The sequence below is a fragment of the Ceratotherium simum genome, chromosome 9 (assembly GCF_057802395.1).
Source record: "Ceratotherium simum simum isolate JZ-2026a chromosome 9, ASM5780239v1, whole genome shotgun sequence".
Lineage (NCBI taxonomy): Eukaryota > Metazoa > Chordata > Mammalia > Perissodactyla > Rhinocerotidae > Ceratotherium > Ceratotherium simum.
In genome coordinates, this window is record NC_141908.1 from 57,193,638 (window position 1) to 57,216,566 (window position 22,929).

At 38.6% G+C, this 22,929-nt stretch overlaps 1 protein-coding gene across 6 annotated transcripts in view; it reads left to right on the forward strand.

The window, feature by feature from the left end:
* OSBPL6 (oxysterol binding protein like 6) overlaps positions 1 to 22,929 on the forward strand; it is a 202,091-nt gene that overhangs the window by 176,248 nt on the left and 2,914 nt on the right. For all 6 annotated transcript variants that reach the window (XM_087435435.1, XM_087435434.1, XM_087435438.1 and 3 more), the window contains 10 exons: positions 4,932 to 5,039; positions 6,796 to 6,933; positions 13,106 to 13,193; positions 13,681 to 13,934; positions 14,662 to 14,799; positions 15,155 to 15,218; positions 16,674 to 16,752; positions 18,345 to 18,489; positions 20,446 to 20,590; positions 22,054 to 22,180. In XM_087435435.1, the coding sequence (XP_087291561.1) occupies positions 4,932 to 5,039; positions 6,796 to 6,933; positions 13,106 to 13,193; positions 13,681 to 13,934; positions 14,662 to 14,799; positions 15,155 to 15,218; positions 16,674 to 16,752; positions 18,345 to 18,489; positions 20,446 to 20,590; positions 22,054 to 22,180 (1,286 nt within the window). The remainder of the gene's footprint in view (positions 1 to 4,931; positions 5,040 to 6,795; positions 6,934 to 13,105; positions 13,194 to 13,680; positions 13,935 to 14,661; positions 14,800 to 15,154; positions 15,219 to 16,673; positions 16,753 to 18,344; positions 18,490 to 20,445; positions 20,591 to 22,053; positions 22,181 to 22,929) is intronic.

A 22,929-nucleotide genomic window follows, 5' to 3' on the forward strand; every position in this document is an offset into this window, starting at 1 on the left:
TTCACTAGGTACTCAGCATAAATTGTTACTTGCCTTTGGCGTGTAATAATTTGCAACTGAACAGGATAATGAATTCCTCTTCTCAAGTGATACTTCTTCCCTGATCTATAAGTACACAAAGACATACATAATTCTGTTATTTTACCTCCATGAAACTTTAAAAGTAACTTTCACACCTGAGAAGCAGTATAGATGTTGGATTCGAGCCTTTAGGACAGGGCATTTTATATGCCATCCATCCCTTTAGAAATGACTTTATTTCACAATGGCTGTAATTTCACGTCCCATTTAATGTAGTACCCTGAACACGAAAATCAAATAGTATATAATAAGACTAAGGTAACCTCAGCAGACCAGATTACTATGATAATAAAAGATTCGACTTGACTTGAGTCTGTCTTCAATACATTACACTTTTGTCACTGTTACTAGTTTGATTTCTGGCCCCAGAATTTGTGCACAGCTGTGCTAAATGCCGTGGGTATTGGGTCCATACAAATGTGAGCGGCAGAATATGACCCTTGTACTCCAGCTAGAATTACTGTATTTCATTAAATCAGTATGCCATCAGGTGTTAGATGTACCATCATGTTGTGCATTACTAAGAAAGAAGAAAACTGCTGGTAATTAAACTGACACAGTGCTTCAGAGGTGTTAAATGTGCGAGGAAATGTGCATCTTAGAATCAACAAAGTATGATATGTTTGAGAATGTAAGCAAAAAATTGGCTTAAGGCACACAGTAGCATAATTAAAGTCCCAATCATAGTACTTACCATCCCTCCTACCTACAGCAATTCGCATATCCAAAATAAATATTCAGTGGTGGGATGAAAGTTCCAAGTGTATTTGTTTATTCCTGAATTCCACAATTCCCTGACACTTGGCCAAATTTGTTCTGTACAAAGATATTCTTCACAGAATCCTTTACATCTTTTTTTAGCTATCCAGTAAATTCAAATTGATGTCATTTTGGACATAATTTGGCAATATTTATTAAAGCCTTAAAAAGATTTCATCCTTTGACCCTTTAGTCCATGGCTGATATGTCTAGTCTAAGGAAGTAATGCTGAATGTAGAAAACCATTATGCACATAAACATTCATGGCAGCTTTATTTATTCTAGTAAAAATCAGTAACAGCCTAAGTGCCCAATAATAGGAAATAATTGCTTATTATGCCACTATTAACATTGTATTTGTAAGGAGTTTGCAACATAAATGTTTATGTGCAAAGAATAAGTGGCAGACACAGGATGTAAAGTATGTACCCATTAAATAATGTGAAAAATGCATAGAAAAAAAAACCAGAAAGAAATATACCAAGCTACCAACAGTTGACTGATTAGGTAGTAACATATGAATTTTTAAAAATATTTGTCAACTTTTTGCATTTTCCAAATACACTATAATAGTATGTATTTATTTTAAAAGCGGAAAACAAGGTGACTTTTAAGAGAACCCCAGGATTTGGTTCTTGATAGCCCTAGCTTTGACGGTTTCCATGCTCATTCTCTCACTCCTTTGGAACCAGTTTGCTTTTATCCAAAGGGTTTAAGTCTCTGATGACTCCATCTTACCATATGTTTCATATCCTCCTCCGGCCATCAGGCTTCCTCCCGTGTTTACTTCCCAGATCCCACAGTTCCATTCAGTAAAACGTATATGCCAGAGTCTCACCCAGTCTAAGATAAATTCTCACCCATTGTCTGCTTGGGTGGATGAATGGTAGTTAATAGCCAGGGAGGTGGGGATTTGGGAATTGATTCGGGCTCAGATCTTCAGATGGTAACTTCTTTTATAGATAGAGAAGGAATTGTGTGTTTCTTGAATATATTAGATTTGAATGTGTATGAGGGATGTGAGGCGTTGGGGAAATGAGCATACCTTATGGAGAGTTTTTAGTGCAGTTCGAGCTCGCTAATGAAAGAAAGTAGTGAAAATAAGCATAAAACCTGCCTGGTGAAGAATCTAGGCACAGCTCCTGAGCCTCCCTGTTAGGCCTGTGGTCCTGTATGACACTGATAGACCAGTGTTATTACTGACAAGTCTCCATAGCTTTTCTTGCTCGTTGGCTGGCACGAGTGGCTGGTGACCTGCCTCCTTTTTCCTTGCTTCGCCACTGTTCGTGCTCCTTGGGTGCATTCCGTATGTTGTTTCTGCCACTATCTGGGCTCTTCTGTGTTAATTATCACTAATAGCATCATTTCACTGAAAATACCTATATTCTTCAGTGTTCTCAGGGATGTTTTCATGATATTATTACAGAGGAAATAGTTGAGTTTCAGGGAGGGAAATAATAAATGTGGTCCTGAGCACTGCCTGAGAGCACTGCACCACAAAGCTCATGGCGCTTGGTTGTAGCAAACTTGAGAAACAGTCTGTATGATCGAGGCAAAAGAGGAGCAGCCCGGGTAAGACACGCAGAAAAGGGCTGCTGCATGCTCGGTTGTCTGCTGACACTCTCTGCCGTTGCAGCTGCCAGAGTTGGAAAAGTATTTATTTCCATGCTTTTTTGTGCTATGTAACAACTTTTTTCTACCACTGCATATATATTATTAACAAAATATTCCTTTTAAACTTTTAGCTCATTCCTATTGATATTAATGGCTGGAGGTCACCTTGTATGCCTTCGCACACACCTGTAGGCAGGATCACATTTTATGAATACTGGATGAGATGAGAGCTGACACGAGAATTTAACTTTTTTAAATATCCAGAACAAACAATTCTACAGCTTTCCTTATCAATGGCAAACTCGTGTTCCACCCTGAGGAAAGCTGTTACTTATCCTTGCCCTTGAGTTTTTGTGGGGTTGTTTCATTAGTTCAGTTCTGGTGGCAACAGAAGGGTGCAGTCACTTTGGAGGAACCACTAGTTGAGGTTTATATGAAACCCTGAGGTCAAGGCTGTGATTCTGCAATTAAAACCATCAAACAACTTACCATGAGGTCTCCTACTTCCAAAACAGCAAAATATATCTGGTTCCCATTATTTCAGTAACTAAGACAACTTTCAATACACTTGTGGACAGAGAAATAATGAAAGAACAAATAGGCATATGTATTATTATATACAAATAAGCATATATATATAGGTCACAAAGGATAGGATTAAAACAGTATTTTTTTTTCCAAATTCCAAGTGTCTGAGATTTTGCTCTAAGAAAAATGATCCTGAGCACTTTTGCAGAAAGTAAAGATTTTAGGATTCTTCCTTTGAAGTGTGTTTTTTGTTTTTGTTTTTTTGTGAGGAGATCAGCCCTGTGCTAACATCTGCCAATCCTCCTCTTTTTTTTTGCTGAGGAAGACTGGCCCTGGGCTAACATCCATGCCCATCTTCCTCCACTTTATATGGGACACCGCCACAGCATGGCTTGCCAAGCAGTGCGTCTGTGCGCGCCCGGGATCCAAACCGGCGAACCCTGGGCCGCCGCAGCGGAGCACGCGCACTTAACTGCTTGCGCCACCAGGCTGGACCCTCTTTGAAGCATGTGTTTTATTTACTAAAAAAGTAATCACCTTTTTTCTAACACATCCCTACTTTCTCATAGAACTGGACACATATTTCCTCCTCTCTGCAAATGTGATGACTGTAGGACCCGTATCCACCTTTAATCCATCAATACTTGACGTCCCACCAGACCGAGTGTGTTATGTGTGGCACATATTTTACAAACTGGTTGTAAGGACTTTAAACAAAAGCTGAAAGCTGTGAGTGAACAATTTTCTCCTCAAAAAAGCAAAAGCTGAGTTCAAGCGAGAGAGGAGAGTGTGTTCTGTGCTCCATGCTCAACAGCTGTGCACTGCTCAATGGGAGTGTGAAGTTTAGCCACTTTGTAATTCATCCTGGTTGTTTTAATAGGTACAGAGTTACAATTATGATATTAAATTTGTGTATGTATCAGTTTACTGTATGCATTGACTCCATATGAAGAAAAGCAGAATGCCCATTCCCTGGGGCAGATGCCCTCATCGCTAAGTCTTGACATTCATCTCCACTCTCTAAAACATTCACTTCCATCTCCTAATTGCTGATTTTAATGGGAAGGAAAGGAGCTGTCCAGCTTTTCACTGGGCCTTGTCCTCACAAAGGGCTTTTACTTGAGACTGGATGTAATTCCAGTTAGCTACATCATGTATATGGAACATGTTCCCATGCATCAGTGTGATGCATGTACCTTTGTCCACAGGGCCCTATAGGGAGACCATGCTTATGTAAAGCTGTTCTCTTCTCGTCGCACACACTAAACTCTTATAGCAGATCGTGTTTGATGCTGACTTAAGGTGTGTTGAAAGTAGTGTGATGCAGATAACTTGGAGTTAGTTTCCTTTTCGTGTCTCATTCATTATGCTTTTCAGTGTCTGCATTGCTCAGTGAAGGCACCTTTTGGCCTGCACTGGAGTTAATTCTGCTACACCATCATATGTATTAATTATGTGCGTTAATTATAATTTATGTATAAAATATAAAACCAGTTCATTGTTCATTCCGTTTCCAAATAATTTTTAAGATAACTATCTGGCTTTGAAACAACTCCCAAACTCTAGAAACCAGAACAAAAAAAAATGAAAGAGTCAATAGTTTTTATCCCAGGGTGTAAAATGTAATATATATGTGGTGGTAGACTGGGCTTGGATGTAATGGGCCTGACTCTAAGGGAGAGAAAATTCCATGAATCATTTTTATGAAATCCATGAACTCTTTCAACCCTCTAACCTACTAAGTAGTAGTCTTATATGACAAAAAAATGAATACCTTAATTCTGAGCCATTTATTTCCTTCTTACTGGTAGGATTTGGCCTATGATGACTCCAAAAGTTACAGCTAAGAATATCATAGACTTGGTTGTCTAAATTGTACCTGTCTGCTTGCTCTGTTTTATGCTTGCTTATCTATTTGAAATTACATGTGCAATTTTTGTCATTTTAAGGCACTCAACCAGAATGCTGAACTAAGGAGTCGGTTGAACAGAATACATTCAGAATCTATTATTTGTGATCAGGTTGTCAGTGTAAATATTATTCCTAGCCCTGATGAGGTAAGACTCATTTTTAATAGATGTCAAGTACTTATTTTATAGCATATAAATCTGCATATTTTTGTTTATTTTTATACAGGTCTTTCACTGTTAATAAGATTTCCTGCATAAATATTTGTGTTGCTGACAGTTCAGTGTTCTTTGTAGTGAAGGATGTACATAAGCCTGACATCATTTATTAATGGTGATCAGTGTCTATTTTTATTTATCCCTGTGTTCACCTGATGCCACTGAGTGTTTACTTTATATATACCCCAGCTTGTGAATTTTCTGTCTGTCTCAGTCTTCATTTGAAATGTTCATTATCATCAAATGACTCATGAAATGTTGAAAAAGCATTTTTGGTTGAGAAGGTGCTAAATAATAGTTTTCTTAAGGTTTGTTTTAAAAGCCCCATCTAAGGAGAGAGGCTACCTGACCTTGCTAAGATAATACTAATGGTGCTGCTACAGCTACTGCTGATGATGATGAAAATAATTAATGGCTAACGCATGTCAAGTAAATGCTTACTGTGTGCTAGGCATTGTGCTAACCATTTTACATAAGTTATCTCATTTGACACTCGCAACAACCCTCTGAGGTAGGTGCTATTATTATTCTATTTTTCAGAAGAGTATTTGAAGAAATGGTAAGAGGATAGGAAAACATTCAGTATTTGGTCTAAACTTAAATGTGTAGTTGTGTTTATAACCCTTTATAAAATTATTATTTTATAGTCATGAGAATTTACACTTTTCAACAGTAATGTTAGAGTTTTATATACAGTGATACATGTAACAAGGTGAGAGTTTTAACTAATACTGAGGTCATATTTGCACCAAAAACATGCACTTTTCTAGACATCTACAGGTGCAAGGGTTCTACCATCTAACTGCTTAGGAAATACCATCCCAAGACAGCTTCTCTTTGATTGAAGTTGCCCACCCTATGTCCCTTCACCTCCATGGGTCCCATGATCTCCGATGACACTTATGCTCACTCAATTGCCCAGAATCTAGAAGTATTTCTAAAAACTTTATCATTTAAAAATTAGTTAACAGTCTCAATTTGAATCTTCTTTTCAACCTAAAATGTGTACTAGAATATATATATATATATATATATATATATATATATATATATATATATATATATATATAGTAGTTCTCTTACATATTTTCTTATTGAAACTTAAATAGCTTCCTTGGAAACAATATTTATCACTTACTGAATAAAAATACAGTTTGAAATAAGGTTCAATACCCTAGTCATATATTTCATTGACTAAAATTCATGATCAAACTGGAAAATGACTATTATATATTCTGTCTCAAAAATTAGTCTTATAGATTGTTTTCTTAGCATATCTCTAGTGGTTTCTGCAAATACTTCTTGAGGTTTAGTATACTCGTTAGAATTTGGCTAGTAATGACAGACCTAAGTATATGAGAATGAACTTATCTCCACAGTCAATTCAGGGTGTTGATAGGGGCTCAACCTGTTAAATTCCACCTAGTATCAATTGAGAATAGATTTAAAATCAAGTCATGGTGCCAGCATCTTTCAACTCTGCCTTTTGGATTTTTAGACATATTGGAAGGAAACTTACACAGTGGTCATTACTGAGCTGCAAGTGAAAATTACTTGTGGTCACCACTCTTTTAACATATGGTGTAAATTTCTCTAGAAATCTGGCCAGTACATCGTGGTCTAATTTGAACAAATAGCTATTCTTTACACAAATAACAATTACACCATATGCTTCTCTCTTCTGTAGGCTGGTGAGCAAATTCATGTCAGTCTCCCCCTGTCACAGCAAGTAGCCAATGAGAGCCGCCTCTCCATGTCAGAGTCTGTCTCTGAGTTCTTCGATGCACAAGAGGTCCTCCTGTCTGCAAGCTCGTCAGAGAATGAGGTAAGGTTCCTTGATGTGTCAACACCAGCTGCTTCTGACTGTGAGTTTGGGTTAAAGAAAGTAAGACTATGGAACTCTTTTTTTTTTTTAAACATCATAGTAAGATGTCCAAATTGTAGCAAAGCCCAAAGCATGCAAACTATATTGGTTCCCATTTACTGAGCACTAAGCACTTCTGGATGTCAACTTTTATTACTCTTAAATTCGATGAATAAAAGGAAAGAATCAAGCATTTATTCTGGCATTCTTGTACGATTCATATTTCAAGGTAACCAAATAGTTGATGACAGAACTGTTTAGCTAATAAATGTAGAGAGAACAAGAGAATTAGAAAATCACCATTCATGCTCGCACATGCACACATGCACCCAGACGTATGTGTGTGTATGTACATATATGTATGTGTATATATGTATACATCTTTGCCAGAGACATGAATCTGAGCTTAGAAAGCTAGTGTCTAGCATATCTAGTTGGGTAATTATGGTTGTTGGAGGCTACCATAAAAGCTTTATTGGATTTCTTTTCATGTGCATGAGTCTTGGAAAGGTCTTAGAAACAGGGAATCTCTTCCTTGGTCAGGTTGCAGAAATTAATTCTACTGAAATTTAGTCAAGTATGCTTTGATTTTTTTTTTTTTTTTTTTTGGCATAGGGAAGCAGCCAAAACTCTTTCCTACACAGTTGATTAGGAATTTTGTTATTTGATACTGCAGATCTGTACTGCATTTTTACAAAAAGGAAATGAAATAGTTGCTAAATGTTATTTCCATATGCATAGAAAATAGATTGGAAGGAAACATCCTGACAATTAGTAGTAGTTGTTTTTGGATGTTTGGAATTATGAGTGATTTTAGAAACAAAAATAAATGGAAAAGAGAAAGAAATAATGAACACATGTCACTTCTGTAATGGAGGAAAGGTAAAACAGAATTCATGTATCAGGTACTGAATTTGTTACCACACCAAGCCATGAACCTGCCTCTCAGTTCCCAAGTCATGCATTAACAGATTCACAGACTCCCATTCACAAGCCAGAGTACTAGTTTCATTATTCATAATGATAGTGGATGCTATCAGATGGACAAAATAATTACGCTCGCTGATTAGTCTCTTTCCCTGTAGGCAAATCTGCATGGGAAGCTTAATTCTAGTCAGGAGGTTGTTTGGTGAGCAAGGAAGGAATGGGAGCAGGAGACGTGAGTTGAGTGAACTTAAGGCTAGGAGGGCCAGGGTGTAAGAGCTCCCAGCTTTCGTCTCCATCACAGGGACACTCTGCCACGTGGATGGCATTTTCGTGTCTGTGAGCCAATCTCTGCACCTCCAGGGACCACCATGCTGGAGACGTGCTGCCAGCATCTTCTTTTCTGACTCTCCCTTTTCTGAGCTCCCATTGCTGACCAGTCCTTCATCTTTCTTCAATCAGGTTACAGTCAAACTTGACTCCACATTATCTGGGCTCTGCCCCATCATCTGATGACTTTATAGCCTGTCTCTCTGAGAGTGACCTAATTTCCTTATTTCCAAGTTCTTGGGGGCACACCCAACTGGGTGCCACTTGTACCAGACACTGACAATACAGAAATAAGAAGATGTGAAGCAGGTTATTGCACGAGTCCAAGCAAGATGGTGTGCTACCCCCCAGAGAAGAGTGACCCTAGAAGAGGGACAAGGAAGTAGGGGACAGGGGCGTGTGGAGATGGATACATTCACTTTGAGGCATTGTGAGTTTATCAGACCTCTCAGTGGGGTTGTTGGGCCAGCATTTAGATATTCAAGTCTAAAGCTCAAAGAGAGAGCAGATCTGAAGAGAGAGTGAGAGTTAGGTCAGGATCCACATAACCAGCTGACTGTGAGACATTGCCACCTGCCACAGAACCTCTAACTCCGCATGTCCAAAAATAAAGTAATCAACAAACCCCTTCCACACACACACATCCCCCACCCTAAGAAAAAAAACACAAACCTACCCACACTTCTTATCTTGCTTATCCAAGTGCTCTTGTACCCACGTGTTCATATCAAACACCGGAATATTTCCCTTCACTCCTGCCTTACTTCCACCACCCACACTGATTTACTCATTGGGTTCTATAACTTCAATCACCTGAATACTCTCAGATCCATACATTTTCCTACAGCTTCCCTGCTACCATCCAATTCACTCCTCCATCGTCTCCCCACCTCGGTCACCCTGTCAGTCCCCATAACCAGTTTTCCTGCCTTTCTTCTTGCCCCCTCTAATCCATTTTCCACTGGGTAGCCTGATTAATCTTTCTGAAATGCAAATCTGGTTGTGTCCCTATTCCCCAGTGTCCTTAAGATAACTATCTAAACTCCTTAGCTATCATACAAAGACCATTATAATCAGATCTCTGCTCTCAGCTGTGGCCTCTTGCAACCTCTATTCTTCTGGAGCCTTCCAGGGGCCAGAGGAGTGGTTCCTGGAGTTGTCAATTTGCTAAAGATCCCCCATGTCCCTTGCTGAAGTAGAGAAAGTGACTCTCTCCTACAACCCACATTGGAAAGAACTGATTCCATGTGCCCTGTATCTTACAGTTTTTCATAAAATGAATATTTTTACTTAAATCTTCTCCCTTTATCACAATGCTCAGTCTTAAGTATTTCAAGATGCTAGGCCAGGAATAAACCCAAGTGGCAGACACGATGTTCTCAGAGTCATTCTTCTCCTTCGGCTAAGACTGGTACTGTGTCAACCTCAGCTGCCCGAGTCTCTAAATTCCCTTGTGATGAGACCTCCAGAAGATTCCTTGAGTCTTCACACCAACACACTTAGCAAGTCCACCTAGCTAATGTACTGTACATGAGTGAGTCCTAGCAGTGGCTGCAGGGTCGGCTCAGGCTGCATATTCTGCACTACATCTACCAGAGGTGGTTGGGCCTCTGCACTTGCCGTCCACTCTGACTGGAACATTTCCAGAGAGCCACACATTCCAACCCCTCACTCACCTCAGTCTACTCAAAAGTCACCTTCAGAGAAGCCCACCCTGGCTGCCCTATCTACAAGTTAGAGCTACCATTTCCTCCACTCCCCTGATCTTTCGTATTCCTCTTCCTTTCTTATTTGTTTTCCTTAATACTTATCACTATCTAACAAAATACATACTCCATATATTTCACTTGTCTGTTGTGTGTCTCCCCCACTAGAATGTAAGTTCCATGAGGGCAGAGATTTCACCACTGTGTCCCCAGCACAAGAGCCGTTCTGGTGAGCCCAGAACAGGTACTCAATAAATATTTGCTAAGTGAATGAAGGAAGGAATGCTTACAGCACCTTAACCCATGATTAATCTGAGAAACATCTGGGCATTAGCTGTCTTACATTAACATTTTCCATGACTGAGAGAAAAATCCTCTTTATGTGATCTCCACCAATGCACCTCACTTTATGAATGCTCGGCCCCTTTAGAAAATGCTCTTCTTGCTTCCAGAATGATCTACTTCCTTGCCTCTGCTTTGAAACTTGTTTCTGCAATGCTACATGCCTGGTCACATTTAGAAAAAAATATTTCCTGAACTCTTTTGAATCCCTAAGCTCTTCAAGAGAAATATTTGGCCCCAGGACTTCTTAACCATGGGGAGAAAACAAATATATATTCAATGTTTATTACTTCAGAGCCTTAACTTTAGATACAGGATAACGGGAGTGGACCACAGCCCAAGTGCCCAGCCTTAGCTACTGCCCACACATATGGTAATACAGATCTTACTCCAGGGCCACTGTCATTGTAGAATTCTTTTACATCTACGTGGACCATTCTACATCCACATGGGTATTGGACCATTTCTATCATATATTAGTTTGGGGGAGATTAGAAGCTGAAGAGGAATAGACTGTTTATAGCTTTTTGTAGGATAAACATGACTGTTTGCTTAGCAAACATTCAAACAATAAACATGCATGCAGCATGAATTTGGTTCAGGCACACATGTGTCTCCTCTAACAGAATCCGGTGTGATCAGCTTTTTTCAGAGAAATCACGTGGAAGAGTTTGCTTTACCTTTTTTTTCTCTCAAGCCCCAGTGGGCGGGTTTCATGAGCCTGATGTTTTAACCAGCAGCTCTGCTGCAGTCAGTGGGAACTGGAAGCTAGTTGCAGAGGGAAAATATGAATCAGAAAAAGACTTTATTCTCAATTGACCATCTTTATAGACTCGCTCAGTGTGCAGAAACAACACTACCATGATTCATTTATACACGCAATCATTCTGTCCATCACTCTGTTCTCCCTGAATATATGAGCTTTTCTCAACTCTAATTTTACAAACATCAGCAATACATCCAGAAAACTTAAAGGCAGAGACTGATTGTTTTTATTACATACAGTTTTAAAACTTTTACATGGCAAAAAAAAAAAAATTGCATAAACAATGTTAAAAAATAAATTGCAGACTAAGAAAAAATGCAACCTCTATGACAAACTGAAAAATGTGTGAAAGATAAGAAAACAAATTCACAAAAGATGAAATCCAAACTTTAAAAAGAGGTTTTTTGTGTATGTTAGGTAGATAGATACTAAAAAAGATTGATAATATATGGTGTTGAAGTGGGTGTGGAGAGAGAGATACTCTCGTATACTGCTGCTGAGAAGAAATTAATACAGTCTTTCAGGAGAACAGTTTGACAACATAGGACTAAAGCCTAAAAGTGACCCATTTGATGCAGCAATTTCACTTCTAGGAATAAATCTTAATGAAATTTCCAGACAGATTCACAGAAATATATTTACAAGGATGTTCACCCAGATATTGTCTATAATAATAAAAAGTTAGAAACCACTTAAATGCTGGTTAAATTCCTTGTGTCATAACCATCTTATGAAATAAGTTGCCATTCCAAATAAAGATGAAGAGCTATATGTATTAGAATGGAAATATATACAGAACACTATAAAACAATATGTAAACTGATCCCCTTATTCAGTATCTAAAGACAGATGTATCAATATGTTTGTATAGGCATTTTGAAATTGGGGGTAACACTCACCAAATGTTAAAAGTGATCTCCTGTAGGTGATGCGATTAGGGGTGATTTTCATATCATCTGTTTACCCTCATGTAATTTCTAATTTTTTACAATAAGAATGTTTCGTTTTTATGTTCAGAAATAACATAGTGCTATTTCCATTTTGAAGAAAGTAAATAAGTATCAGCAACTTTCTTGCCTGCAGTAGAGACATTAGTTTTTCCCATTTTCTGAATGGCTCTACCGTACTCCTCTGTTTTCTTATCTGCTCCATTTCTAAGTACACATGTTGCCTCTAAATTTTATTCTCATGCAAATTTTGGTTTCATTTTAGTTCCATGTTTTTCTCATGTAGAGAGTAGCTTAATTCTTTATTTCTCTCTGTCCCTAAATCTTCCTGCCCCAACCCCAAATAATCTGCCAAATTTTGTCCATTATACTTCAAACATGGCTCTCAAAGAGCCTTTACCTCTGGATCCTCATTGTGGCCATCTTAATCTAAGCTGTCAGTATTTCTTACTCGGATCTATGCAGTATCCTATTACCTGGCCTCCTTAAAAGCTGTCAAGTACCTTCCTGAAAACTAAATATGACTCTATCATTCCCTTGCATTTAATAACTCACAGGATTATATGTGAACCCTGTATGCTGACATGAAAAGCCCTTCACGGACAGACCTTCTTCTTGTTCACCCCAACCTCTGTCACAGTCACTCAACTTCTTAGCTTTCCTAGAATAAATGTTTCTCTCCTGGTCCTTGCCTTTGCACACTCTGTCTTCTTCCTCTGCTGCTCCCGCTTCTAACAACTTCTCTAACCCCCAGTTCAAATATTATTTCCTCTGGGCAGCCTCTCCTGACTCCACTAGGGGGAGTCATAGGGCCTCCTTTACTGCACATTCTTACTGTATTATATTGAAATATTTCTAGTTATGTACTAGCCTCCCTCAGTCTCCCACCCCAACTAGGTACAGGGAGCTATTTAAAGACGAGGGCTGCTTTCAAGCAATCCTATATTCTGGCTCACAGAAGACCCTCAGGTGTTCATTGCACATATACCAAATACATTTCCCACTATGACCTCTGCTCCTCATTTGGGCAACATCTTGTTGTTTTCAATCATTTGATTTTCTGAACTTTCAAGACTTAACAAGAATTCTGATCCTTTCTATGTTCTTTCCTTCCTTAGGCTTCAGATGATGAGTCGTACATCAGTGATGTGAGTGATAATATATCTGAAGATAACACCAGCGTCGCAGACAACATTTCTCGGCAAAGTATGCATTTCTTTGAGCTTCCAGGTTGTTCTGTCTACATGCCAAAGCACAATGCTGGTGATTCAGTGAACAATCATTTTCCCCCCTCACTAATTGTTCCTTTTGCAGCTGGTTGTTCAATAGATTTTCTGTTGAGATAAATGGTTGAAAAATCTGTTAGGTATATGGTTAAGTGAAAAAGTTTTACTTCTTGCTTAAACCAAAAGTTTGAGTCCTTCTTATTAAATATATTTAATTTTTTAGAATCTGACTTGTTTGTTCTTGAATAAGATTTGTGTATATTTAATACCTTGTTTAAAGGTACGCTTGTGTTTTATGCATTTATTAACAACCTTGTACTGAAATAATTTTTGAGAGAGTATAATGAAGGCTTAAGAAATGTATCACAGTCAGAATTATTTGAAAGGGTTATTTCCCTCTCAGGTTATATGAAATCAGAAAAGCGAAGTATCTATCATTGTGATTCTCGTCTTTTTCTCACTTTCAGTCTTGAACGGGGAGCTTACAGGAGGGGCCTTCCGAAATGGACGTCGAACATGCCTGCCAGCTCCCTGTCCAGACACCGGTAACATTAACCTCTGGAACATCTTGAGGAACAACATTGGCAAAGACCTATCTAAAGTCTCTATGCCTGTAGAGCTAAACGAGCCACTGAACACTCTGCAGCATCTCTGCGAGGAAATTGAATACAGCGAGCTTCTGGACAAGGCTTCAGAAACTGACGATCCTTACGAGCGCATGGTAATAAATAACAGAGCAGTGCTCTTCGGGGATTTGTCAACCTTAGACCTGGGCTAGGGCAGAATTCACTATGCTGGCATATTTGCATAACGTTCTCTCTGCTTGGGTAAGAGAGGAATCGGTCTATTTGCATGAATTCTACTGGAAGAGATACTTTGTGACTTATCCTTGGTTCAGAGTGTTTCTGAAGTTAGGATGGAAAGGTGTCACACTCCTTACAGGTTTAAGGCATGCCTGGCCTTGCTTTTTCAGCTTTTCCTGAATTCCAAAAGAGCCCATTTGTCCAGGAACTTGGGTCTGAGAAAGTAACCTGTTTGTGCTTTGCCCTGGCCTCTACTCCACATGACTGTGGAAAATCTGACCTGCCCTCTGAAAAGCACCAGCAGCCATCACCCTTCTGCACATGGCGCTAAGATTGTGCAAATGGCATAAGCTATAAAATGGGTTTCAAAAACTGAGCTCTGTGATACTCAGGAAATTGGGTGGACAGGTGAATGAAGAATATTTGGCCTCAGTTGCCTGCTGGTTCTCATACGAGGGTTTAGCCTCATTTTCACTTATTTTTTTCCCCTTGAGTTTATGAAGAGTCTGTGCAAATAACAGAAAATGCAGATGCCATCAAATCAGCACCTGTTGACGGGGGCGTGTAAAATCTAGAGGAATTGGGCCAAACAGACCTGGAAGCAGTCTCTCCTATATTATTTTCCTTTCTTGAATGTTTTAACAGGTTCTTATTGCTGCATTTGCAGTTTCAGGATATTGCTCCACCTATTTCAGAGCAGGAAGTAAGCCATTCAACCCTGTCCTTGGGGAGACTTACGAATGCATTAGAGAGGACAAGGGATTCCGCTTTTTCTCAGAACAGGTATGTCCCACTGGACTCAGGGAGGTCTCTGTGTAGGTAGGAGGGCAGTACGATGATGAAAATAGCTTTTTGATAAACCTCCATTTGGGTGGGTTATGATACCAGTTAACAGAACACTCACTTAGATTATCTATATAATTGTCCACTCTTAAGTTCTCTGTGTTTAAGCATGAAGTCTTACGAGTTCAAGATTCTGTAAGTTACTTATACATTTTGAGAAAAATTCACTAATAGAGATGGAGGGGTTGAGTAGTTTTTATTTGGAAGTAGCCAATATAGGTTGTAAAAAAAATTTTTGTTTATGAAAGTTTTAACACTGATGTCATTGCCTTCTTTTTTTGTTCTTGATTACCAGGTTAGCCATCATCCACCCATTTCTGCCTGTCACTGTGAATCCAAGAATTTTGTGTTTTGGCAAGGTTTGTGTCTCAGTTACAACTTAAAAATCCAATTGATGAGCCTATGAAACAATTTCTAGTTTCCAAAGGTACAATGTACTCAGTTTACATTTCTAACTTTGGAACTCAGAGAATGTTGGTAATTGGTGCAGAGTTCAATTTGAGAAATTAGATTTCCTGCTTTAAACATGAAACCATGTCATCTAGGAGATGAGATTGTTTATCTAGGAAGCAAAGCCCTTGCTAACTGTGCCAGCCCGGTGCTATCACTTTACCTCATTGTACCCCATTGTCTGCATCTATAACATACAAAAGGTTATATCTGCTGCCTTCTTGCTTCTTGAGGATGTGCAAAGAGATCTTAATCCTGAAGGAAGGCTCCACGGCACATCATCTGTGGTCACAGTCTATTTAGGTATATAACATTGCAGTGATTTCTGGTCTTTAACTCAGTGAGGTTCAGGGGTTTGGATTGAAGTCTCTATTTAATTAATGCCCATTGTTCAGTCAGAATGTGTTACAAACTCACCTAAAATAAAACATTTCAAAACCCCTTTAGAAATAAAAATATATACACATGGAAATTTGACCATTAAGTATAAATAGTTCTTCGTGTTTGGAAGGGTGCTTCATTGCTCACAGAATGACTCTTCTCATATGCACTTCCTCAGTCTGAAAACACAAAGTGATAGAGCACTGCAACTGTACTGTATTGCAAAATAAGAAAATAAATCATTTCTTGCTCATAAAAACGAGTCAGAAATTTTGTGGAGACAGCACTAAGCTCCCTTAGTTTATTAAAATGGGACCAGGCAGTTGTTATTATGAATGCACAGGTAAACCTAAGTTTCCACAAGTAAAACATGAAACCATCATGTGAGATAAAATGCTGGGCCCTGGGCTGTATCTTAACAGTGTAGGAACATGTTAGTTAAGTTAATCCCACTTTCTCATAAATCTTACCTATCTGTATTTAGAGATTTTATTTTTGTACTGTTCTCCCAAATCATATATATAACTCTTAGAATATGTATATAAATCAGTGGTATTGCCATATTGCAATTATTTTTACTATATACCCCATTTTTTTATACATATGTTAACTATTTCCATCTTTAGTTAAAACTTATAACAACATTTATCTAGACATTAAAGCACAGTAGAGTTATGCATGTATGTGAATATATACACTTACACACACATCTTATTCCAGGATTTTCCTAGTTTTATTAGTTGAAAACAAACATGGAGCATGTATTATGGAGAAACATAAATTGTAGATTTTTTTGGTTCACAGTTAATCTTTTCACCTTGTCCTGTCCTTAGGCACTTGTCATGTTAAATCAACAGTATAGAATCAATTGTGATTACAAAAGTTCTTTGTAACATGTAAAGTGTAATACAAAAGTTAGTTTTTATAGAATAAATGATTAGATATGGAGTATATATTTCTTGTCCTCTGCCTATGTCATTTAGATATCAGATGGAAAAACAAGTTCTGGGGGAAGTCAATGGAAATCCTGCCTGTTGGAACACTGAATGTCATGCTTCCAAGGTAGGTTGCTTTCATCTTCCTTTTGGTCCCTTATCTGCTTTCCTAACTCAGAAATGGGTATGTGAAACTCTGGAAAGTGCCAAGGGTCCATTTCCCTGTATGGCCAAAGCTTCTGTTAACTTCATTGAAGTTTCGAGAATGGTCTCCCACAAAAGCAAATGAGAACTTTAGCATGTGTATCAAAGCTTCCTATTTTTCTCTGCACATCCTCCATTCATCAGTCAACACCAGGTCCCTACCTATCCCAGTCACTTTGTTAGTTTGCATTTTATATGACAGGTTCTCTTTTTTAGCCATTTATTTTCTATACAATTTATAATATCACTTTTGAGTTAATCTTGGATTAAGGGACTATTTTTCATTTCTAAGTCATTTATTAAGGAAGAGTGATGGAATCCTTATATGGTTGTTTTCTAGAGGATATAGCCTATAAATCTTGTTAAATTAATTTAAGTTTTCATTGAGGCCAAAGGCTTGATTAGGTTTTTTTCTGTCTTCATTTGGTTGGTTTTGTTTTGTTTTTATCTATTTGAATGATAGAATTTTCTGATAGATTGGATATGGAGGAAGGTGGGGAGAGGCAAGAATTCCCAGGACCACAAAATAAACTTCCACTATTTGCAAACTTACGAGCAAGAAAGAGTTTTTCCAGGTGTATATAGTACCTACATCGTACCAATTCATAAATTTTTGGAAACTTAGAATCACTTTATTTTATTTTGAAATAACATTTTATTTGAAAGTATACATAATGTGTAAATGTGGTGTGAAGCTATGTCATGTCATTCCTTGGCAGAAATTCTGTAACCTTACTCCCCAGAATTTGCATTAGATGTGTGCCCTCTTAGTTATGCTCGTGAGTCTTTTCCCAAAGAATTATTCACATCTTTGGTCTTAACTCAAAGTATGAGACAACATCCTCGGAGTAATCTTTCTTAAATGTGTGCCCTCCCACACCTCTCTTCTCCCTCGAATCCTTCCACGATGGCCTGTTGCCTGCAGGGTCAATCCAGACTCACTGGTGTATCATTGAAGCCCTTCCCTGCTCTACCCCATGATACCTTTCCAGACTTTCCTCCCACCACACCCACTCACCTGGAGCACACCACTTGCAGGTCCCCAGATGCGTCATGCTCTTCCTGCCTCTGATACTTTTCCCTAACCTGTAATGCCCTCCTATCCATCCTCCAAGCTTAGACCAAACCCAGCCTCCTCTAGCAAGTCTTCCTTGACACTCACCCTGCATTCAAGGCAGATCTAAGGACTAAAGACTCCCCTTTTTGTGTTCTCATGAAGCTTCCTCATCATATTTTATTATAAGTATTTGTTGACATATACTGACCATATTGTTGGCTCCAAGAGAGCAAGAAACATGCCCTACTCAGCGCCTGGTCTATAGAAAGCACTGAAATGTTCCTTAAATGAATGAATCATGTCATAAATGTACTTGACCACATAGAAACTTTCAACAGAGAAATGAAAGGAAAATGAGGGAAAAGGAAACTTTGACCAAAGAATATTCCCATAAGTCGAAACAGTAATACATATTTGTGACCTCCACTGTTGTTAATCCGTGCTGTATTCTTCACCAGGTATGGAGATTGCTATGTGTGGAATAAAGTCACCACGTGCATACACAACATTCTCAGTGGGAGGAGATGGATAGAACATTATGGAGAAGTAACCATTAGAAATACCAAAAGCAGTGTTTGCATTTGCAAAATCACATTTGTCAAGGTAAATAATATCTTACAACGGTAAAGAAGAAATAGTATAATATGCTTCCTAGGGAAGAAGTAAAACAGTTACTTTAAACAGCAGCAAGTGAGTCTGTCCTTTATCATGATCCTTAAGGATATTTTAGATAAGAAAGCAGAACCAGCTCATGGAGTTCCTCGAGGCATGCAGACTTCTGAACATGTGGAGGTCAAAAAAGGCACTATCTCAAAATAGGGGAAAAAAAAAATCTTTTTAAAGAATTTTCTTTTTAAGCAACCATCCAGTAGTTCATTAAGTAAAATTCCATAAAACACTTCTTGCCTATAGCAAGTCTTATGGTTGATGTTTCTATTTCTATTTCTGCTTGATTACAACATATTCAAGTGCTCTTATTTTAAGGAACTAATTATAATGCAGTTGTCAATTTCTGAGGATGCATGTAGATGAGAGCTTCCAGTCACTATGAGCTTAGCCAACTCTGTCACTATTCTAATCCAAATAAGTTCAAGAAAAAGCATTACCTTTATTAACAAGAAAAGATGCCTGGAATAGAAATGCCTACAGAACACCATTTTCCCTCAGTCTCTCTGGTCTGAAGTGGAACACACAGTGTCACCCCATGTTTCTTTCAATGTGCCACAGAATTCAACACGGTACAGAAACTCCACCACCCCCTTTATGTTTTCTACTCCTGATCTCATTCTAATATGGTAGAAACAAGTAACTTACTGGAGTTTTGAAGCTCAAAGTTTTCTCTTCTTATTTAAATCCTTTTAAGCCATTTTGGGAGGTCATCTTAGTTTTAATTGAGTATCTTTATTTTGGCTCGAGATGTTTTTCTTTTTTTCCCTTTTTTCTGATAGATTCATTAGGTGGCTTAGAACTGACAAGCCAGGATCATTATTTGCTCTGATGGGTGATGACAGTAAATGCATGCATTTAGTTTTGTAGGCTCTGAGACACTTCAGTCTAGGCCTGCCCCTAATGTTTGCAGAGCTCTGGGCAAGAGGACAAATGGAAGTTCTTATTCCATAGGTGTCAATGTTTAAAATATGTAAATCAGGCCCACAAACTGTCAAATAAAATATGTTCTGTCCTTTCACCTTGACAAATAGACCTTTTATAAAAAAATTCCACAAGGCCAGGTTGGACACTTCAGAACTCCCTGCTAGAATCCTGGCAGGGCCCGAGATCCAGTTCTGGCCCTCAGCCTTCCCCACTGTCTTCCTACCTCCAGCTCTGTGCTGCACTGCAAGGGGCCTCACACACATGTATGTAGGCAGTCCAGCCTGCACATCCAAGCTCTGTCCACACCCCCCTCAAACAGCCACCCCTGGCCACCCCTCAGGCCTAAAGCTTCACACACTGGTGGTGGTCTGCCCTCGGATGGATGGATCCAAGCGAAAGGCCTGTGCAGGCTATGGAGTAAGCTTAGAGCTAACTGGACAGGGAATTCCAGGGTCCTGCCTACTTGGGGCCCGATCTAGAACAGGGGCCATGGATGGGTAAATTCCCAGACTTATCACCCTTTGGGGAGGAGTGTGGCTGGAAGAGGGCCAGAGCAGGGTCTTCATGATAAAATTTAGCCATTTACAGATACTGTGAAAATTATTTCACAAACTACTTCTACAGCATTGCCAATTTAAATTCATTTAAATCCATGAGCAAAGGGAAAATTCAAGGATTAAGGAAGAAATTCCTAACCTTATAATTAACACGAGGTTATTAGGATAGAAACAGCCTTCTCAGTGTTGTGCTGCCGTGCTATAATGGAGTAGAGATCATCCCTTTCTTCAAAGTTAAGCCAACTAACAACTAGAAAGCCAACCTTCCATATAAAACATTGTGAGATAGATTTCTGGAAATGGTTTGAATGAGGAACTTCAAAGTTAAGGAAATTTTTCCATATGGAAATTATAAGGATTGGTGTTATTAACGAGATTGGGTGTTTTGATTGGGTTTGTTTTTTTCCAGGTGAATTACTGGAATTCTAATGTGAATGAAGTCCAGGGGGTTGTGATGGATCAGGAGGGGAAGGCGGTGCACCGGCTGTTTGGGAAGTGGCACGAAGGGCTCTACTGTGGCGTGGCCCCTTCTGCAAAGTGCATCTGGAGACCAGGTGAGGTTGGCAGGAGCGTCTTGCCTCAGGAGGGCGCCATGAGTGACAGAAGGAAGGGAGTGTCAGATCACCCTGTGCAATTCACCTTATGTTTTCTGCAACAGTGAGATTAAAACCATAGATGCTTAAGGCAGTTATAGTTACATTTATACTTAACATATAAATTATATAAGTCCCAATATTTGATAATAATGAGTGGTAAAATTTAGGCCAAATCTGACGTGTGGTCAGAGATTGTGCTTCCTGTAAAATCGCTCTAAGTGTTATGCCTCTGTTTAAAAGTTAGGTATTTTTATTAAAGAGTTTAGATAATTGAAATATAGAAACTTAAATCTTTACTCATGTTATTTATTCTCTGTTTTAATAAAACAAAGGAAAGCCTGCACACATCTAAAATCCACAAATTCAATAACTTACCAGAATAAGTGATCTTTTCACTTGAGCAGCAAAAAGTTGCAATATGCTGACATTTAATAAAAGACATCAAGAGAGTTCTAGTAATATGCTAACATATAATTGAATATCGAGTATAAATAGAAGAAGTCTCCACATGACATTTATTTTTATTGGAATTTTGTCAGTGAAGCCCTAACTTTAAAATTAGTTGTTGGCTTCCTAAGAGACCTCAGTGAGTATTTAAATTGCCTGCTAGTAGAGTGGTCAGTTTGTTCATTCAGCAGTTGTTTACTGAATACTGAGTGTGCATCAGGCTGTGCTCTAGGAGCTTGGAATACATCAATGAGCAAAGCATACAAACATCCTGCCTTCAAGTTTAGTTAAAAAGTGCCAATAAATGTTCATTTAGATCTGCATCTTTTTCTTTCTAAAAGGAAGTAAGTTTGTGTTTCTGGTGAAATCTTTTTTTTTTTTTTAAAGATTTTATTTATTTCTTTTCTCCCCCAAAGCCCCAGTAGATAGTTGTATGTCATAGCTGCACATCCTTCTAGTTGCTGTATGTGGGACGCGGCCTCAGCATGGCCGGAGAAGCGGTGTGTCGGTGCATGCCCGGGATCCGAACCCGGGCCTCCAGCAGCGCAGCGCGCGCACTTAACCGCTAAGCCACAGGGCCGGCCCTCTGGTGAAATCTTAATGCTCATAGTTAATCACTCACATTTAGTTACCCAATTGAATATTTGAGAGAAAAATTATGGAGTAGTTTAGCCGGAAAGATACTATATATACATTTTTATATTATATATATAGTGTGTATAATATATATACAATATATATAATTTGAAAGGCTGGATTTTGTTAAATATATGAATCTATCAGTTCTGATAACATAAAATTTCCCATGTAGCAAAATATAACCAATTTAATTCACTTAAAAATTCATAGGCTAATGTTTATGACCACAGATTTGCTATTAGTATGGGTATTAATTAAGCACCCGGGTTAAGTCAGCTTCTACACATTCTATAAGCCTCTTTGCCTCTCACAATGGTTCACTGGCCTCATTCCAGGTTCCATGCCAACCAACTATGAGCTCTACTATGGCTTCACAAGGTTTGCTATTGAGCTCAATGAGTTAGATCCTGTACTAAAAGATCTCCTTCCACCGACAGACGCCCGATTTCGGCCAGACCAGAGGTGAGCATGTCAGTGGTAGTTAAAATGGACACTAGAGCATGACATGGTGCTACAGATGTCATCAAGACTTATTTTCAACACCATCATTTATTTATTCATCGAATCATTCATTGATTCCCTTATTCACTCAGCAGTATTTTCTACCCTAGGTAAAACAATATTCACAGGATGATCATAACCAGAAGATTAGCTCAACAGAAAGTTCCCCACAGAAGATAACAGAGATGTTTTTAACAAAACATTTCTGCCCACCACCCCACCCCCAAATTTACCAAAGGTTTGCAAATTCGTGAACTCTCTCTCCACTAAATACAGAATCAATCCTTGCCCAGTGTTTTTCCCTCTTTACTTCTATCACTCTGTAACAGGGAGTATCTTTTACACTGAAGAATAAGAGGATAAGTCACAGAGGCACCTAGAAATGCTTGGAGTCAAAGTTTGGAGTTTACCTGATGTGGTTTAATCCCACAGCGTGTGAGATGTACTCAAAAGACAGTCCCTTTAATACCTTCTGATTCTTATTGTTTATTATTCTTATATGGTTCTGTACTCATGTTGTCCATTCCTACAGAACTAATTTTACTGTTTCCAAAAATTCTATATGCCGTACAAATTCCATCCAAGATCATTTTCTGTTTCCAGTGTATTTGTGGCTTTCTCTGTCTTCTGCCAAAATGATCCCAGTATTGAATGTTCTACTATTCAGTTCTCTTATATTCCGCACTCTCTAGAATCTGTAGTCTCACTGT